Here is a 19,717-nt window from a genome sequence, read left to right as displayed (position 1 = left end):
TCCAGTAGTCTTGCCTGGAAAATCCCATGGACGGAGGAGCCTGGTAGGCTTCAGTCCATGGGGTTACTAAGAGTCGGGCAGGACTGAGTGACTTCACTTTCACTTTTCGCTTTTATGCATTGGAGAAGGAAATGACAACCCACTCTAGTGTTCTTGCCTGGAGAATCCCAGGGACGGGGGAGCCTGGTGGGCTTCCGTCTGTGGGGTCACACAGAGTCGGACACGACTGAATCGACTTAGCACTATAAGTTGCAGAAATATTAGGTAAATATAGGGCTTCAAAAATAATGCCAACTCATGACAGTATCTCTTCTTAAAAAACTTCAGGATCCTATCTCTACCCTCCAGAAACAACTACTAACCTGGCCCAAAGCAAAATAGTACTGATATGCTGTCTGGCCCACAATTAAGCAATCAGATAATATACTCTGAGTTAAATGTGGGTTTCATGGCTATATACTTCAGTCAGTACTTGAATCAGTAAAATCTCAGCTGTCTATGTGATCTTGAATTTAACTTTGCTATTTTCTCATCTGCAAAGTAAAGATAAAGCTATGTCTAAGCCTAGACAGCATATTTAAAAGCAGAGACATTACTTGGCTGACAAAGGTTCATATAGACAAAGCTATGGTTTTTCCAATAGTCATGTACTGATGTGAAGAGTTGGACCATAAAGAAGTCTGAGGGCTGAGGAACTGATGCTTTTGAACTGTAGTGCTGGAGAAGACTTTTGAGAGTCCCTTGGACAGCAAGGAGATCAAAGCTGTCAAATCTTAAAGGAAATAAACCCAGAATATCATTGGAAGGACTGATGCTGAAGATGAAGCTCCAGTCCTTCAGCCACCTGATGCGAAGAGCCGACTCCCTGGTGAAGGCAGGAGAAGGGGATGACAGAGGATGAGATGGCTGGATGGCATCACCGACTCAGTGGACACCACTCAGTGGACGGTGAAGGACAAGGAAGCCTGGCATGCTGCAAGTCCATGGGGTTGCCAAGAGTTGGACATGACTTAGCGACTGAACAACAACATCAGCAGCACTTAACGTGCTTAAAACTTCTGTTTTATGTGCTTTACATTATACTAACAATATAATCGTTTTTACCTCTTCGTGTCATTGAAACACCTCTCCCCCAAAGCACTTACTGCATTATGTTGGACTGTATTTTTCCCCGCTGGGTATAAATTACAGAAACTCCAAAAATTTCTAACATTGAAAATGCTTTAATAAAAAATATTTGGTGAATGGAAATGTGATATTGTGCTGGAGGAATTGGGACCTATTTAAAATGCTGAAATTAGATTATTAGGATTAAAATGAGTTCTCTACGTAGTCAAGAACTTCTGATCTTTTTATTCTTCCCCATGGGTCACTATGACTTTTATGATTTTAAAGCCGACTTTATGAGACTTCTGTGGCTGTTCAGTGGTTAAGACGTCCACTGCAGGGGGCATGGGTTTGATCCCTGGTCAGGGGGCCAAGATCCTGCATGTCGTTCAAATAAACCAACAACAGAAACCTATCTCAGACCTCATGATCCCACTTAGCATGGAAACTTGTTGACCAACTGTAAAGGAGTTGAATGTTTTGGTTTTTAGGAATCTTAGTGGTTCGTGGTTATTGAATGAGTGTATCACTCGAAAAAAAAAAAAAAAAGCTTTTGATGTGGTAAAAGACATGACCTGTGATTTATTTGAGAAATAACAAAGTTTTCTATTTTTTTTAAACTTTACCCCCCCAAAATGCCTAGTATAAAACATGGTGGTTTGAGTTTTCATTTCAATGAAAGAGTGTGTAAAAGAGGTGATGTGTATCTGGACTGTACTCAGGTAAAGATTCTCATTAAAAAAAGAAAATTATTTGGCTGCACCAGGTCTTAGTTGCAGCATGCAGGATCTTTGATCTTTGTTGCAGCACGTAGGATCTTTAGTTGTGACGTGCAAACTTCGTTGTGGCATGTGGGATCTAGGTCCCTGACCAGGGGTCAAACCTGGACCCCCTGTATTGAGAGTCCAGTCTTAGCCACTGGACTACCAGGGAAGTCCCAACAAGATCAGGAAATTTTAAGGTCAAGGTCATTTCTGAGTAAAGAGTAAGATGATGGGAATTTAGTCAGTGCCATAAATGGAATCATCTTTCCTATTAAGTAATAATTAACACTTAAGTAGCATTTACTATGGGGTAGATGGAGGAGCCTGGTAGGCTGCAGTCCATGGAGTCGCGAAGAATCGGACATGACTGAGTGACTTCACTTTCACTTTCCACTTCCATGCATTGGAGAAGGAAATGGCAACCCACTCCAGTGTTCTTGCCTGGAGAATCCCAGGGACGGGGGAGCCTGGTAGGCTGCCGTCCATGGGGTAGCACAGAGTCGGACACGACTGAAGCGACTTAGCAGCAGCAGCAGACAACTGTGTGGTATTATTAGCTCCATTTTAAAGACGAAAACAGCACCAAACATAACCAACTCAGCACCAAACATAACCAACTTGTCTAAAGTCACCTCTGTGGTATGTGGCAGAGTGCAGAGCTGAAACTTGGCAGTCTGATTCCAGGGTTTGTGCTTGTAATAGTAACAGAAAAGCAGTGGAGCAATGGTAATAACAAAAACAACCCTCCACCCCTCAAACCAAATGGGGTTTCAGAAATGGAGGAGATACAACAGTCAAGAGACACCAAAGAGACAAGGAAATACTGCAACCCCCTCTTCCTCCTATCACTTTATCATATGAGTCACCAGGGAAGCTCTCCTACCACTACTAGAGAATGCTTTTGTAATTGGTGGTGGTAGAACTCTCTAGTTAATATAACAATTTATTGGTATCCTTGCAGATGGGGAGAAGGGTCAAGTTGGTATAACGTTTGTACTTAAAAGAATGATGATGATTGAAAGAAGAATTGCCATGCTGATGATTATGATCTTTTTGCAGTGTTTCCGCCATATCCTCCTAAGAATCTTCATTGTTTGGGGGGATTCTTTGGCCTGAAATAAACAAATTTCATCATTTCTTCTTATTTCTGGATTAATGTGTACCCTATAATACATATTAGAACTATTTAGAAGAATGGATTTAGTTTGATTTTGATCAATCACAAAATCTCAGTAGGTCTGAGCAGCTGTTCCAAAACAGTACACCAAGATTCCTTATGGTGTTCAGCTGTAGTTTTATTGGCTTTTAAAATTTTTGATGTTGAAAAGTTACTCTCTCAACTCCAGTTTCCTCATCTTCATGATTTTACAAGTGTCACTCTCCCTTACAACCCTATTTAAAATTGCTAACTCATCTTCATTCCAGCAACCCTTTTCCCTTTCAATACACTATTTTTTCCCAAAGTACTTAACCTCTCCTCTAACAGTATGTAATTTTTACTTTTATTGTTTGTCGAGAATGTAAGCTCTATGAAGGCAGGGATTTTTGTCTGTTTCATTCACTGCTATAGTCCCAACAGTGAACCGATATAGAGCAGGTGTTTAGTTAATGTTTGTTGGAAAAAAAATGAATGACTAAATCTGCTTATTAAATGAGGATAATAGTACCTGCCACAGAGTAGCTCAGATTCTGAGAATTAACCAAGATAGTGAATACAGTATATCAAGACTGGATATAAGAATAAATTATGCCATTGTTAATATTTTGATGAATAATGAGATGGATTTCCTTAAGTATAATACAAAAAAGTTTCATATCTTCACCTAATTAACCTAAACAAAACAGCTCACTTTTATTAAATATTATTAAAATTATTGAAAGAATTCAAGGAGCAATAAAGAGAAATGAAACGTGGCCACAGAAAATTATAAAATCCTTATGCCCACCCCCCTATTCGGTCCACTCCTTTTTAAAATATATGGAACTGCTTTTCATCTAGTCATGATACAAGTGAATTGCTTGATGCTTACATGGATTTCTGCTGTCTGCCACCTGGATAAGGAAAACTATCATTTCACTTATCTTTCTTCATGCATCACGTCTGCTTCTTTAGTCTCAGTGTACAGTGATTTTCCAAGAACAAAATCAAGGTAGATGCTTGCAGTGCTTACTGTAAGTGGCATGAGTCCTGGTATGCCACTCAGATGGCCTCATGACTCTAGTTTATGACGAGTTATGGGAGCCCAGGTTTGTGTATCCAAGATGATGCTGATTATCCCAAGGACTTGGAGTATGGAAGCTAGCAACTAGGTGTACTTTGCAATGTGTTACAGTGCTTTAAGTGCAGGCACTATAGGATGTGCACTGTAGGTATTTCTGCACAATACTATAATACTCATAATAACCTTAGGTTAATATTCCTGTTTTACATTGTTGAAGAAAAATGAGGCTCAGAAAGTTGGAAGTTACTTGCCTCAGAGAAAGTGACGGAGCTGGGATTCAGATCTAGAATTGTGTGACTATACTGCCTTGTGTAGAAATACTGAATTAAGGTATAAATGGGCTTTACATTCTTCTCTTAGGTTATTTATTCTCTTGCATTAATGTAACATGCATGTACAGTTTGGGCAGTCAGAATTCTGTAAGGCGTGTGAGTAAAAAGTGCCTTCTCCTGTCCTGCTCCTTTCCACCCCAATCCTATTCTTCAGAGGTAATCACTTTCAGCTCTTGTTTGTGTGTTTTGTTAGTTGCTGTATCCCTATTGCCTGGAACAGTGGTTTTCACCTGGGGATGCTTGTGCCTTCCCGAGAGCATTGGGCAGTATCAGGAGACATTTTTGCCTGTCATGAATTTAGGGGTTGCTGCTGGGCGTCTAATGGCTAGGAGCCAGGAATGCTGTTGAACATCCTGCAAGGCCTCGGGCAGTCCCAAGTGTGCCTCGGTTGAGAAACCCTGACCTAAAACAGTGTCTGATGTATAGTGGGTGATCAGGAAATACTTGCTCAGTCCATCTCATTTAGCTGTCTGTTTTTTCCTGGTGTTTGTTTTCCTATGGGTTACTAGAAATATTTACATATTATTATTATACATATATATTACTAGAAATATATATATATATAGTTCTTGATTTTTTTCTGTTTCCAACTATAGAAAAGAGGATATAATAATTCCTACCATACCTCCAAAAAAAAAAAAAAAAAATCCTTCCTTTGATGGCTCCTGTGGCGCATCCATTTGTTTTATCTATTATTTAAAATTTTAAAAAATATATTTATTTTTTAATTGAAGGATAATTGTTTAACAGAATTTTGTTGTTTTCTGTCAAAGATCAATATGAATCAGCCATAAATACACAATATTTATTTTTGACCACGCTGGCTCTTCTTTGCTGCCTGAGGCCTTTCTCTAGTTGTGGACAATGCAGGCTACTCTGTTGCAGTGCGTGGACTTCTCATTGCAGTGGCTTCTGTTGCAGAGCATGGACTCTAGGCTACATGGGCTTCAGTAGCTGTAGCATGAGGGCTCAGTATTTGTGGCGCATGGGCTTAGTTGCTCTGAGGCACATGGGATCTTCCGGGACTAGGGATTGAACCCATGTCCCCTGCATTGCCAGGCAGATTCTTAACCACTGGACCACCGGGGTCCCTTCTGCTTTATCTTGGAAGTTCCACACAGTCTTTTTGATCTGCTCCAGTGGGTTTTGGTTGGGGTCCAGGTTTGCTATACCTAAAGCTTTAATCTTCAGATCTTTCTTCACCAGTATTCTGGGCGTGCCCTTCTCTTGTTCTTTCAATCTCATTTCTTTTCATTCCTTGATTTATTCCCTCTTGTTAGTGAAAAATTTCTTGTGAAAATTTCTTAGAACGGGTGACTGGGAGGTAAGTTTCTGAAAATTACATGCCTAGAAATGACTTCATTCTACCCTTACATTGAGTTGGTAGTTTGGTTATAGAAATCTAGTGTGGAAATCATTTTCTTTCAGAATTTTGAAAGCATTCCTTCTTTTTTCTTTAGCACACCTATACTGTTTTTGCAAAATCTGTTGTTACTCTATTTGCCAAGTCTTTGTTTTTCTTTCTCCATGTGAAAGCCTTCAGAATCCTCTCTTCTAACATTCTATAATTTCAAGATTATATGCTCTGCTATGGTCCTTTTTTGTTGTTCACTGAATCTGTAAATTCATGTTGTTTTAGGAATTTTTCTTGTATTAATCTGGTTTTCTCTCCTCTGATATCGTCATTTCCTTTTTCTGAAACTCCTGTTATTCATATGTTGAATCTCTTAGACTGTCCTCTTTCTTCTCTCTTTTTTTGCTCTACTCTCTGAGAGAATATCTCAACTTTATATTTCAATAATTCTCTTTAATTTTAAAATTTTACTACTGTTTTAATTTCCAAAAGAACTTTTTGTTTTATGAATAAGTTTTTACATAGCTTTTCATTCTGTTTTCAGAGTTGTATTATATTCTGTTATTTCTCCCAGGATGTTAGAGAGGTTTTTTTTTTCTTTTTTTCTTTTTAAAGTACAGTTGATTTCCAATATTGTGTTAGTTTCAGGTATATACCACAGTGATTCAGTCATATATATATATATCTTTTCAGATTCTTTTCCCTTATAGGGTATTACAAAATTGAGTATAGTTCCTGTGCTATATAGTAGGTCGTTGTTGGTTATCTATTTTATAGAGAGGAGTATGTATGTGTTAATCAAACTCCTAATTTGTCCTTCTCCCCTAGAGAGGATTATTATTAACAGTTTATTTTTTTCTCATGCCATGCAGCATGTGGGATCTTAGTTCCTCAAACAAGGATCTAATCTGTGCCCCCCGCACTGGAAGTACAGTCTGAAGCACTGGGCCACCAGGGAAGTTAGAGGGGTTTTGTTTTATAATGAAGCTTTCTTTTTCTTCTACATAATCTGTTTTGTCTGAGTTTCTTTTTTTCCTGTTTATTTTTATTTATTTTTTTATTATAGAGATTTTTCTCAAATATCTCATGATCTGTGTTGTTGATTAAAGTGATGGTTGGAAACTCACTATGAGTGAGTGAGGGCTATGATTTGGTGAGTTTCTCTATAGGGTAATCTGGTGCACACCTGACCGTTTCATTGGGGGAATGCCTCAATACTTGTAAATTAGTATCTGTAGGTCTTTTTTCCTTGGTCTAGTCAGTTTTCTTAGGGAGGAATCTTCTAATCTCCCACTGAGTGAAGCTGACTGGGAGACAGGTTGGAGAGTGGTCACCATATTCTGGATTTTCACTAAGTTCACATAATTTTAATATGATGGTCACTCTGGCCTTAACTGCACCTGGTATCTGAATTTAAAATCTCTTAGATCCGTTGTCTTTAGATAATACAATTTATCATCCTTTGTCAGTGATAAGGAGAGGAAGCAGCGTGGTTGTAAAAAGAAGGGGAGGGACTCTACAGGTAACTTGTTCCTTTGAAAAACTTTATACTCAAGTCACTTCTTTCTAGACCCATACTGCTTTTAGAAGTACCGTGTGTCTACTTTTAGAAGTACCATGCGCGTCCAGTTGCTGATCCTTTCCAAGCTTTTATGGCCTGGATCAGTTTGCATCTTAATATCTTCTGCTACTATAAGCTTGTGTTTTGAGCTTTCACTGCTTCAATTGAAGCTATTAAATACAAAGAACCTAAATTTTTTCTAGCTTCCAAAATTTTGAGATTTCTTTCCTGTTATTCTTTTTCTAAAAAATCCTAGTGGTTTATACATTAAAATTTGTAACTGTTGTTTTACTTATCATTTTATGGAGTTTTGAGAGCATACCAAGAAAAATGTATATGTTTAATCTGCTAGGTTCAAATCCATGACCCATATTCATCTGTAGGCAGACTGACAGAAAGCTTATTGTCCTAGTTTTTGTTAAAAAAAAAAATCTGCTTTTTAAGTACATTCGGTGGAGTCTTTTACAAAAAGATCCAGAGAAAAGAGAGAGAAGATTAATTTAGATAGGCAAAAATAGAGGATTTAGTGAGAATGATTATATGATATCTGTGTGAAAATAACCTGAGAACAATTATAAAATACTTCAGTGAAATTTCATCTTGTTTTGAGCTGCTTCTACTCAACGGGCTTCAAGGAGAAAGTAATTTTCCCCCATGTAATCATGAAAATATGATGTATACATAAAAGTGAGATTTTCTTGAAAGGGAAGGCAAAAAATCTCAACTTTTTTTGCTATAACTTTCTGGGATTTAGATGTTGCTTCTTTTCTGACAGGAAAGATACATGATATAATCTAATAAAAAAGTAAAAGGCCCAGTGATATAGAGGATTGTGTAACTGTAACCTTGCCACTTTGTGTGGGTGTGCTCTGTTGTGTGATTCTTTGTGACCCATGGACTGTAACCCGCCAGGCTCTGCTGTCCATGGGACTCTCCAGGCAAGAATACTGGAGTGGGTTGCCATTTCCTCCTCCAGCAGATCTTCCCCACCCAGGGATCGAACCTGTGTCTCCTACATTGGCAGGTGGATTCTTTACCACTGAGCCTCCTGGCAAGCCCACCAGTATTACTACTCAAAAATGCTAGATAATATATTAAGTTGGCCTAAAAATGTGCCAACCTAATATTAACTTATTAACCAACAATAACTTATGGAAAAACCCAAATGAACTTTTTGGTCAACCCAATATAAGAAGCAAACTTAAATGCCTAGCTGAGCTTGGAAGAAAGTAAGAGAAAGGTCAAGAGCAGGAACCTGGGGAAGCAGCAAGAAGCTGCACTGATGGCACAGCTCCCCTGGATTCGGGAAGGTGATGGTGTTGACTTCTACCATGCAGGCAGGGCTTAGGGTTTTAGTGGTCACAGGGACAGTGGGCTAAGCCTTGGGCTCACATGAGGAGAGCAATGAAGGTACTCAAATTCCATCCTTCCAGTTAACAAGGCTCCACATTCTCTATCACCCCGTGTCCAATCTGTCAGCAACTCTAATTCACGCCACCTTCAAAATATATCCAGAGTCCAAACACTTCTCACCACCTATACTAAAGTCAGTATTCACTTGGTGTTACCTATACCTTTAGTACTTTACATACTTTAAAATGTTATTTTTATGTTATGTGAATTTTACATTACAAAAAAAAAAAAAAAAAAATTCTGCCCTGCATTAGAGATCAGATTAAGGGTGTAAGCTTCCTATTCAACTCAGATGAATGGCCTCAAGGTAGATGGCCTTTTAACCTGAGAGGGAGGCATGAGCAAGAAAGCAAATAACCAGGCTTTAGAACTTGAGAAGTGTGTCTGGAAAAGAACTTTACATGTGTCTACAGGCCCTTGGAAATGTTTAGATGCAAAAAGATTTGAAGTCAACTAAGTTTTGAATGAAATGATAAACCAAAAACTGGTCCTTTAAAAAGACCAAAAAAGAAAAAAACAAAAGCTTTGCAGTGTGGTTGCCAGAGAAAAGAGGTGTGGAAGAATGGACAAGATACATAAAACCATTTTTACTAATTTTTCCATCAGGAACAAAAGTATTTCAGACATTACCATTTCTATTCAATATATTACTGGAGGTCCTAGCTAACATACTGATAGGAAGAAAAGAAGAAAGAAAGAACAAGAGAGAGAAAAAGGAAGAAAGGAAGGAGGGAAAGAAGGATGGAAAGAAAGAGAAAACAATATATATTGGAAAGGATGAAAAAAATCCTGTCATTTTTTACATATTATCAGTTCAATCCCTCAGTCATGTCTGACACTTTGTGACCCCATGGACTGCAGCACACTAGGCTTCCCTGTCCATCACCAACTCCCAGAGCTTGCTCAAACTCATGTCCATCGAGTCGGTGATGCCATCCAACCATCTCAACCTCTGTCGTCCCCTTCTCCTCCTGCCTTCAGTCTTTCCCAGCATCAGGGTCTTTTGCAATGAGTCAGTTCTTCGCATCCAGTGGCCAAAGTATTGGAGCTTCAGCTTCAGCATCAGTCCTTCCAATGAATATTCAGGACTGATTTCCTTTAGGATTCACTGGTTTGATCTCCTTGCAGTCCAAGGGACTCTCAAGAGTCTTCTCCAACAGTTCAAAAGCATCAATTCTTGGGCACTCAACTTTCTTTATGGTGCAACTATCACATCCATACATGACTACTGAAAAAATCATAACTTTGACTACATGGAGCTTTGTCAGCAAAGTAATGTCTCTGCTTTTTAATATTCTGTCTAGATTTGTCATAGCTTTTCTTCCAAGGAGCAAGTGTTTTTAATGACAGTCACCATCTGTGGTGATTTTGGAGCCCCCCAAAATAAAGTCTGTCACTGATTCCATCATTTCCCTATCTATTTGCCATGAAGCGATGGGACTGGATGCCATGATCTTAGCTTTTTATAGAACTGCTATACAGAAAATGAAAATAATTTTTTAGACAATATTACCACAAAAGAGTTCAGCAAAGACTTGGGATATAAACATCAGGATGCAAAAATTGACTGTGTTCCTATTAACCAAAAGTTTTTTGAAAATGTAGTTTAAAAATATCATATAAAATAACAACAAAAACAGATATCAAGAAATAAATCTCATAAAAGTTGTACAAGATCTTTATGGGAAAAATTATAAAACTCGAAAGATTTTGAAAGACTTAGGAAAAGAGACATAGCATGTTCAGAGATGGGAAAACAGTATTTTAAAGGTGTTAGTTCTCCCCATACTACTGTCATTCCAACTAATATACCAACATTTCTTTTGTGTGTAACTTGAGATGTTGATTCTACAATTCCCTGAAAGAGAAAGAAACCTAACCAACATAATTTCTGAAAAGGAGAAAGTAGATGAACTTGCCCTATAAGATATAAAGGCTTCTCCTAAAGTCATAATAATTAAAATGGTATAATACTGGTGCAAGGATACAGAAATAGACCAGAAGAATATAATATATACAAATCAAAAGAATGAAAGTTGTTTGCATATGAAAACATTATATGTGGCAAGGTTGGCATTACAAAACAAATGGGGAAGGCTGAGCTATTCAACGAATGGTTGTTGGGCAACTGCCTATTTATATAGAAAATAATGAAATTTGATTCCTACCTCGTGTGCTCAGTCGTTTCAGTCATGTCCGACTTTTTGCCACTCTACAGCCTGTAGCCCTCCCTCTAGGCTCCCCTGTCCATAGGATCCTCCAGGCAAGAATACTGGAGTGGGTTGCCATACCCTCCTCCAGGGAATCTTCCTGACCCAGGGATTGGACCTGGATCTCCTGCATCTCCTTCATTGCAGGCAGATTATTTACCCACTGAGCCACCTGAGAAGCCCTCCTACCTTATACTTTACACAAAAATAAAATGCCCCCTGTTTTAATGATCCATGTTTAAGAAGCAGAATTAAAATTTTGGGGGAGACAATGTAAGACTGTCTTTGTAACCTGGGGAAAGTCACCTGGGAAGCCCTAAATAAACACAGAAAGCATAAATCACAAAAAGCAAGACAGATACATTTGCCGACATGGAAGTTAAAGACTTCTGTCCTGGTAAATGGATAAAGAGATGTGGTACATATATACAGTGGAATACTACTCAGCCATTAAAAAGAATGGAATAATCCCATCTGTAGCAACAGTGATGCAACTAGAGATTATCATACTACGTAAGTCAGAAAGAGAAAGATAAATACCCTATGATATGACTTTTATGTGGAATCTAAACTATGACACAAATGAACCTATCTATGAAACAGAATCATGGACATAGAGAAGAGACTGGTGGCTGCCAAGGGGGAGGAGGAGGTTAGGGGAAGGCTGGAGTGGAAGTTGGGGTTAGCAGATATAAGTTTTTACATGTAGGATAGATAAACAACAAAGTCCTACTGTAGCACAGAGAATTATATTCTATAACCTATGATAAACCACATGGAAAAGAGTATAAAAAAGGATATTCATATATATGTATAACTGAATCACTGCTGTACAGCAGAGATTAGCACAACACTGTTAAGTCAACTATCAGATCAGATCAGTCGCTCAGTCGTGTCCGACTCTTTGCAACCCCATGATGGCCTTTGCAACCCCATAATGGGCCACCCATGTCCCAAGCCCATGATGGGCCTCCCTGTCCATCACCAACTCCCGGAGTTCACTCAGACTCACGTCCATCGAGTCAGTGATGCCATCCAGCCATCTCATCCTCTGTTGTCCCCTTCTCCTCCTGCCCCCAATCCCTCCCAGCATCAGAGTCTTTTCCAATGAGTCAACTCTTCGCATGAGGGGGCCAAAGAACTGGAGTTTCAGCTTTAGCATCATTCCCTCCAAAGAAATCCCAGGGCTGATCTCCTTCAGAATGGACGGGTTGGATCTCCTTGCAGTCCAAGGGACTCTCAAGAGTCTTCTCCAACACCACAGTTTAAAAGCATCAATTCTTTGGCGCTCAGCCTTCTTCACAGTCCAACTCTCACATCCACACATGACCACAGGAAAAACCATAGCCTTGACTAGACAAACCTTTGTTGGCAAAGTAATGTCTCTGCTTTTGAATATGCTATCTAGGTTGGTCATAACTTTCCTTCCAAGGAGTAAGTGTCTTTTAATTTCATGGCTGCAGTCACCATCTGTAGTGATTTTGGAGCCCAGAAAAATAAAGTCTGACACTGTTTCCACTGTTTCTCCATCTATTTCCCATGAAGTGATGGGACTGGATGCCATGATCTTCGTTTTCTGAATGTTGAGCTTTAAGCCAACTTTTTCACTCTCCACTTTCACTTTCATCAAGAGGCTTTTTAGTTCCTTTTCACTTTCTGCCATAAGGGTGGTGTCATCTGCATATCTGAGGTTATTGATATTTCTCCCGGCAATCTTGATTCCAGCTTGTGTTTCTTCCAGTCCAGTGTTTCTCATGATGTACTCTGCATATAAATTAAATAAACAGGGTGACAATATACAGCCTTGACGAACTCCTTTTCCTATTTGGAACCAGTCTGTTGTTCCATGTCCAGTTCTAACTGTTGCTTCCTGACCTGCATACAAGTTTCTCAAGTCAACTATACTGCAATTAAAAAAATAGTAAAAAAAAATGACTTCTGTCCTAAAAAAAGATACTATACACAAAGCTAAAATCAAGCCAAATATTGGGAGAACATATGTAAACTTTATACAACTGCCTAAGTATTAGGATGAAGAATTATATACTCATTCTTTATTTTAATAGTTATAAAATCATTGTTTTATACATGAATATATATTACAAACTATTAAAAAGATAAGCACCCCATTAGCAAAATGGTCAAAGGATATCAACAAACAGTTCACTGAAGAAATTCTAATGGTTAATAAACATAAAAATTGCTCACTGTCATCCAAAATGCAAATTTAGACGATATTTTCTTCCCCCTGTCAGATTGTTAAAAATTATAATCTCATAATCCCAAGTACTGGAAAGATACAGAACCTTTCATACAATACTGATGGAAGTATAAATTGGCACAATCTTTAGAAAGCGATTTTAAATTATTTGCTTAATTCAAGGGTGCATATATTTTAAGATCCAGAAATTCAATTTCTATGTATATATTCTAGATGGTTTAAAATAGGATCAAGCATCCCAAGGGGTTCAGATGACCCACTGGAGAGCAGGAAAGTAATATTAGAATCTCTATTTGTCTTAATCTAAAAAACAAGAAGGAAATGAAAATATTTAAATTTTAACATATGGATAGCCACTCACATCTTCCCTAGGTATGGTGTAAAATAATTAAATCATGAAAGTTAAGGCGTTTTGAGAGTAGGGTGGAAATTCCACAGTGATGAAGAGTTCGCCACTGCAAACTCCTTTATCCATTCTCTTGCAGTGTATTGTTAAGACCGACGATACATCTGAGTAAGTGAATGGATGGGTAATATTTATTAGTTTTAACTAAGCTAAAGAATAGATGTGGCTTAATTATATTAATACTAATAAGGCAAACCTAAACAACAAGAAAATGACAAAGAGAATATATCTCTGCTTCTAGTTTGAATAGTCCACCTTCCATATTTAGAGACTTTAAAGTCATTTGTAATCAGATCTGACTTTTAATCGCATTGCTATAATTAAAATACATTATTAAAATTTTTCTTAATTAGAGTTTTATTTTCTTAAGAAAACAAACTATTTAATTTTATTTCATCTTTGTCTCATTCTTTAAATTTCTACTTTTCTATATGTTTTATATAAGATTATAGGATAATACATATAATTTATATATATTTAAATGCATTCTCAACAATACTCTACAAATAAATGTGCATGATCAAAAAATTCTGTAGACCTCTGTCTTAGAAACATTTTGCAAGCGTGTACCAAAAGACATGTACAAGGGTGTTCAATGCAGTGTTGTTGATAATAAAGAAGTTGGAACCTACATTAATGTTGATAAAAGGGGAAAGGACAAAAACACTCTATTTCTTCAAATAGTAATGAGATGCTGTCAGAAGCTAAATTGATAAATTAGAGCTAAGTGTATCAAAATTAATACATTTCAAAAAATAATAATGTTGAACTAAAAACAGATTGCAGAAGGAGAAGCTCATTAGAATGTCATACATAACAAAGTTAAAAAATGCAAACCAACTATAGATACATATTATAGCAAAGGAATGAAAACATGCATACAGATGATTCATATCAAATTCATAATAGTGTTTCTTCTAGTGAGGGAGTGGAATGAGCTTGGGAAAGATTCAGAGGTGACTTTAATTACATTTATAATTTTATTTCTTTGAAAACCAAAGGCCCATATCCAATGTGGCAAAATGCTAAGGCCATATATGGCTGGCTGATGATTACAAGGGTATTAGATATATCATTCACAGAAAATTTTCACATACCTGAAATAAATGTTGAATGATATAATACTGATTTTAGAATTTAATGATTGTGATTTCAAAATGCATTGTAAAAATGTAGACACTATCAGTTATCCACTCTTTGGCTGTTACGCTTTATCCATCTTTTATGAACTTAACACATACTTATATTGTAGCTAGGCTTATACTAATATGTCTCCTGCAATAGATTAAACTTTGAAAAGTATCTCATTCATTTTTTTTAATCCCTGAAGACGACAAGCATAATACCCTCTACATAATAGGCCCCCAAAGAATGTTTATTAATGCATGAATCTAAATGGCTCGAACAGTTTTATCTGAACTCTTTTGTTATAATTCTCATAAAGTACAACTGAATCGTAGACAATGATTTTCTTTATTAATTCTTCTTTATAGATTATATAAACTGATGTGACCTATTCTTTTTCCTGCTATAAAAATAATGTAGAGAATTGCCCCTGGAGAAGGAAATGGGAACCCACTCCAGTATTCTTGCCTGGGAAATCCTATGGACAGAGAAGTGTGGTGGGCTACAGTCCATGGGGTCTCAAAGAGTCAGACATGACTTAGCAACTGAATGCGTACATACAGGTTTCTGTCAACAAACTGCCCTTGTTTTCTAGGGCGGCTGTAGCACAGCTCTACAAGCTGGGTGGCTCAGAACAACAGGACGCGTACTGTCTCAGAGTCCTGGAGAACACAAGTCTGTACAGTGTCAACACAGTTTAAGGGGTGGTCCTTTCTTCTCTTCCAGCTTCTAGTGGCCCCAGGAAATCCTTGAATTTCTTTAACATGTAGATATAACACTCCAAAAAAAAAAAAAAAAATGTAGAGGGTTGCTTTAAGTAAGTAGTGTTTAACTTAACTAACATCGAGTGCTTGTTTGCTGTACCACTTCTTATTATATTAGTGCCTAACATAGAGTTTGGTAGATGGTGCCTTATTCTTCTTCTTACTATTATTCTTATTATTCTTAGTGACTAACATACAGTTTGGTAGACAGTAGATCTTCAAGAGATATTTGTCAAATTAATCAATAAATAAAAGATGCAGGGACTGCACAGATGAGAGAGGGATAGATTCAGCCTGAGAAATGGATGAGGAGATGATTCTTGAGTTGGGTTTTGATGGATGAGTAGAAGTTTTCCAAAGCAAGGAAAAAGAAGGAACAGTATGCATACGGGTATGAAATAATGCAACATGTATTTGGGAGAACTACAAGTAGTCTGATAATTTTTGAGATTTATAAACTATAAAACCATGACCTCTGGGTGATGTGACTGGCAATGTAGTCAGAAGAAAGCTCATCAAGTTAGGGAGGTTGGACTCTACCTTGCACCACAGGGGGGTTTTAAGAAGGCTATCAATAGGGACTTCCCTGGTGGTCCAGAGGTTAAGAATCCACCTTCTAATGCAGGGGACATGGGTTTGATCCCTGGTTGGGGAGCTAAGATCCCACAGGCTGTAGGACAACTGAGTCCGTGGGACTCAACTAGAGAGAAGCCCCTGTGCTGCAATAAAAGATACTGCATGCTGCAACTTAGACCCAGCACAGCAAAAAATAATAATAATAATAATTTAAAAAGAGGGCTGTAGATAATGCTCACTACTTGAATTTTAAAAGAATACTCTAGTGTCACTGTGGAGGATGAATGGAGCAGAGCGGGACCAAAAATAGGGAGAACAATTAAATCTGGGAATTACCATATTCAGACAAGAGGTAACTGACCTCAGAGTGAGACAGTGAGCGGCACTGGAATGGGCAGAAGGTGGGTTTAAAAGAGATTTAGCCATTCTGTGATAAGGAAGAAAACATTAACATGCACAACATGAATATCAAAAACATTAAGAAGTCAGACACAGAATACTATACACTGTATGACTGTACTTATAAGACATTCCGGAAAAGACACCACTGGTGACAGAAAGCAGATGAGTAGTTGGTTGGGGTCAGGGGTGGGGGGAGAGTCAACTACAGAGGAGGGCAGATTTTAGGATGGAAGAGCTAGTCTACAACTTGACTGCGGTCACACAATTGTTCACAATTATCACAGTTCATCATACTCCATACTTAAGAGTGCGTGAATATTATATATGAATAATACCTTGTAAATTGTTTTGAAAGGTGAAAAAAATGAAGCTTATAATAAAAAAGATTTAGGAGGTTGAACCAACAGAACTTGGTAAGTAAAAAGTATGTATATACTTTGCTTTATATGGTATCTGTGTTTCTAGAAAAGATCTGTAAAAATAAAATTTAAAATGCTCACCACAGGGAATTCTGTGGCGATCTAGTGGTTAGGACTCTGTGCCTCATTGCAGGGGGCACAGGATTGATCCCTGGTCAGGGAACTAAGATCCCACAAGTCGTGAAGCATGGCCAAGAAAAAAAAATGTTCAGAGGGAACTCTTCAAACCTTAGTGATTGTTTTAAAACTGTTCTCTAACAGACAATTTCAGACATATAACAAAAGTTGACAGGATGGTATAATGAATCCCTATATACTCAACATCCAGATTCAACCATTGTTAATTTATGGCCAATTTTTGTTTAATGTATACCCCATTCTACTCCCCTACTCCTGAACTATTTTGAAGCAAATATTAGATGTTACATAATTTCATTCATATATATTTTAGTATATATCTCTAATAAGTAAAGACTCTTCAAAAACATACCCAGAATGCCATTATCATACCTAAAAATTACTAACATTTCTTAATCTCGTCAATATCCAGCCAGAGTTCAAATATCTGTTTCATGATACTGTAAATGTTCATTTTTGTAGTTTATTTGAATCAAAATCCAGTAATGACTACATATTGCAACTGATAACTCTTCTAAATCCTTTTTTCGCTAAGTTTCGCTCTCCTTTTCCTCTTGGAATTTATTTGTTGACTAACCTGTGTGTTTCTTAAATAGGAAATCCTTCAGTTACACAAATAACCATTTTCTCCTTTAATAGGCTTTAAAATTTGGGTTGTTTTAGAATTATCCTTTTACTATTTTAGTTGCACTGCAATAATCTTTGATAAAGAGAGAGTCTGGTGATACAGGATCATCTCACTGAGTGTCCCAGAATGTTTTTGCTTTGGGCAGTTTGTCTCCAGAGCAGGGATCCTATGACTTAGAGCACTGTTTGGGTATCAAGACAGCTGTGGAACACTCACAGTTGTTTGCAGATCATCCATTCTACCAGTGAAGATATTCAATCTGTCTTCGCTTTCCAAAATTTTATCGATATTTTGGGTCATAACATTTTTTACATCAGTTACTTGACTCTTCAGTGTGGATATCGAGCTGTCAACTTGATTTGTATTATATTTCATCTACAGAGAAGTGAAATATAATATACATTTAATTTTCTATAAGTGAAATCTATTGTAATACATTGTACAAATCGGAACAAAGGTGTCAGAGGGACATCTCACTGGTATTTCAGCATAGAGAATCAACTGAGCCTCAAATTGTCCTACCTTAATCTTGCAGGAAAAAAATGGGGAATGGTGAGAGAGGAAATATATCAATGTATTCAACCAGCAATGTTCTGAAGTGTTTTTTTTAAATTTAAATTACTTATTTGTATAGACTTTCCCTGGTGGCTCAGGCTGTAGAGAATCTGCCTGCAATGTGGGAGACCTGGGTTCGATCCTTGGGTTGGGAAGATTCCCTGGAGAAGGGACTGGCTACCCACTCCAGTATTCTGACCTGGAGAATTCCATGGACAGAGGAACCTGGCAGGCTACAGTCCATAGGCTCACAAAGAGTCAGACACGGCTGAGCAACTTTCACTTCACTTTTTAGGTTGACAATAAAATTGAGTGGAAATTTCAGAGTTCCTGCATATTCCTTACCCCTCCCCCCGCCCCCACACACAGCCTCCTTCACCATCAACATCCTGCGCCTGGGTGATCCATTTGTCACAACGGATGTCCCTACAGTGATGCACCATTATCATCCAAAGTCCGTAGTTTACCTTAGGGTTCACTGTTAATAGTGCACATTTGGTGGATTTGGACAAATGTCTAATGACATGTATTTGTCACAAGAGAATCATACAGAACAGTTTCATAATGGCCCTTAAAATCCTCTGTGCTCCACGTATTCATGCTTCCCTTCTCTCTAAGCCCGAGCAACAACTGGTCTTTTTTTACTGTCGCCATAGTTTTGCTTTCTCTAGAATACCATATAGAGTCATACAGTATGGAGCCTTTTCAGATTGGCTTCCTTCACTTAGTAACATGTATTTAAGGTTCCTTCATGTCTTTTCATGGTTCAGTAGCTCATTTCTTTATAGTGCTGAATAATAGTCCATACTGTAGTTTATTTATCCATTCACCTATGGGAAGACATCTTGATTGCTGCCATGTTTCTGCAATTATGAATAACACTTGTATAATATCCATATACAGGTTTTTTGTGTAGATATGATTTTTAACTCCTTTGGGTAAATACTGAGAAACACAATTGCTGGGTCATACGGTAAGAGGATGTTAGTTGCATAAGAATGTGCCAAATTGTCTACCAAAGTGACTGTACCATTTTGCATTCCCACCAGCAGTAAATAAGAGTTCCTCCTGCTCCACATTGTCAGCATTTGGTATTGTCAGTGTTTTGAATTTTAGCCATTCTAATAGGTAAGTTAGGGGTACCCCATTGTTGCTATAATTTGCAATTCCCTAATACATAAGATATTGGGCCTTTTCATATGTTTATTTGTCATCTGCATGTCTTCTTTGGTGAGACATCTATTTAAATATTTGGCCCACTTTTAAAACTGGATTGTTTATTTTCTTTTTGTTGAGTTTTAAGAGTTCTTTGTATATTTTGGATTACAGTCCTTTAACAGATTTGTCTTTTGCAAATATTTTCTCTCAGTCTGTGGCTTGTCTTCTCTTTCTCATGACAGTTCATTGATCCAGTTTGATAATCTCTGTCTTTTAATTGGTGTATTTACACCATTAACTTTTAAAGTGATTACTGACATAGCTGGATTAATAGCTACCATATTTGTTACTGCTTCCTATTC

At 37.6% G+C, this 19,717-nt stretch overlaps 1 protein-coding gene across 1 annotated transcript in view; it reads right to left on the bottom strand.

Moving 5' to 3' along the window:
* LOC139183662 (uncharacterized) overlaps positions 1-19,717 on the bottom strand; it is a 41,239-nt gene continuing 21,522 nt past the window's right edge. The window contains exons 5-6 of the mRNA XM_070791657.1: positions 17,859-18,017; positions 1-2,983 (exon numbers count right to left, since the gene is read on the bottom strand). Of these exons, the coding sequence (XP_070647758.1) occupies positions 2,846-2,983; positions 17,859-18,017 (297 nt within the window). The 3' untranslated portion in view covers positions 1-2,845. The remainder of the gene's footprint in view (positions 2,984-17,858; positions 18,018-19,717) is intronic.

Source organism: Bos indicus, chromosome 6 (assembly GCF_029378745.1).
Source record: "Bos indicus isolate NIAB-ARS_2022 breed Sahiwal x Tharparkar chromosome 6, NIAB-ARS_B.indTharparkar_mat_pri_1.0, whole genome shotgun sequence".
In the NCBI taxonomy this organism is placed as follows: domain Eukaryota; kingdom Metazoa; phylum Chordata; class Mammalia; order Artiodactyla; family Bovidae; genus Bos; species Bos indicus.
The sequence above is the reverse complement of the archived record's forward strand: the minus strand, read 5'-3'. Positions and strand labels throughout refer to the sequence as shown.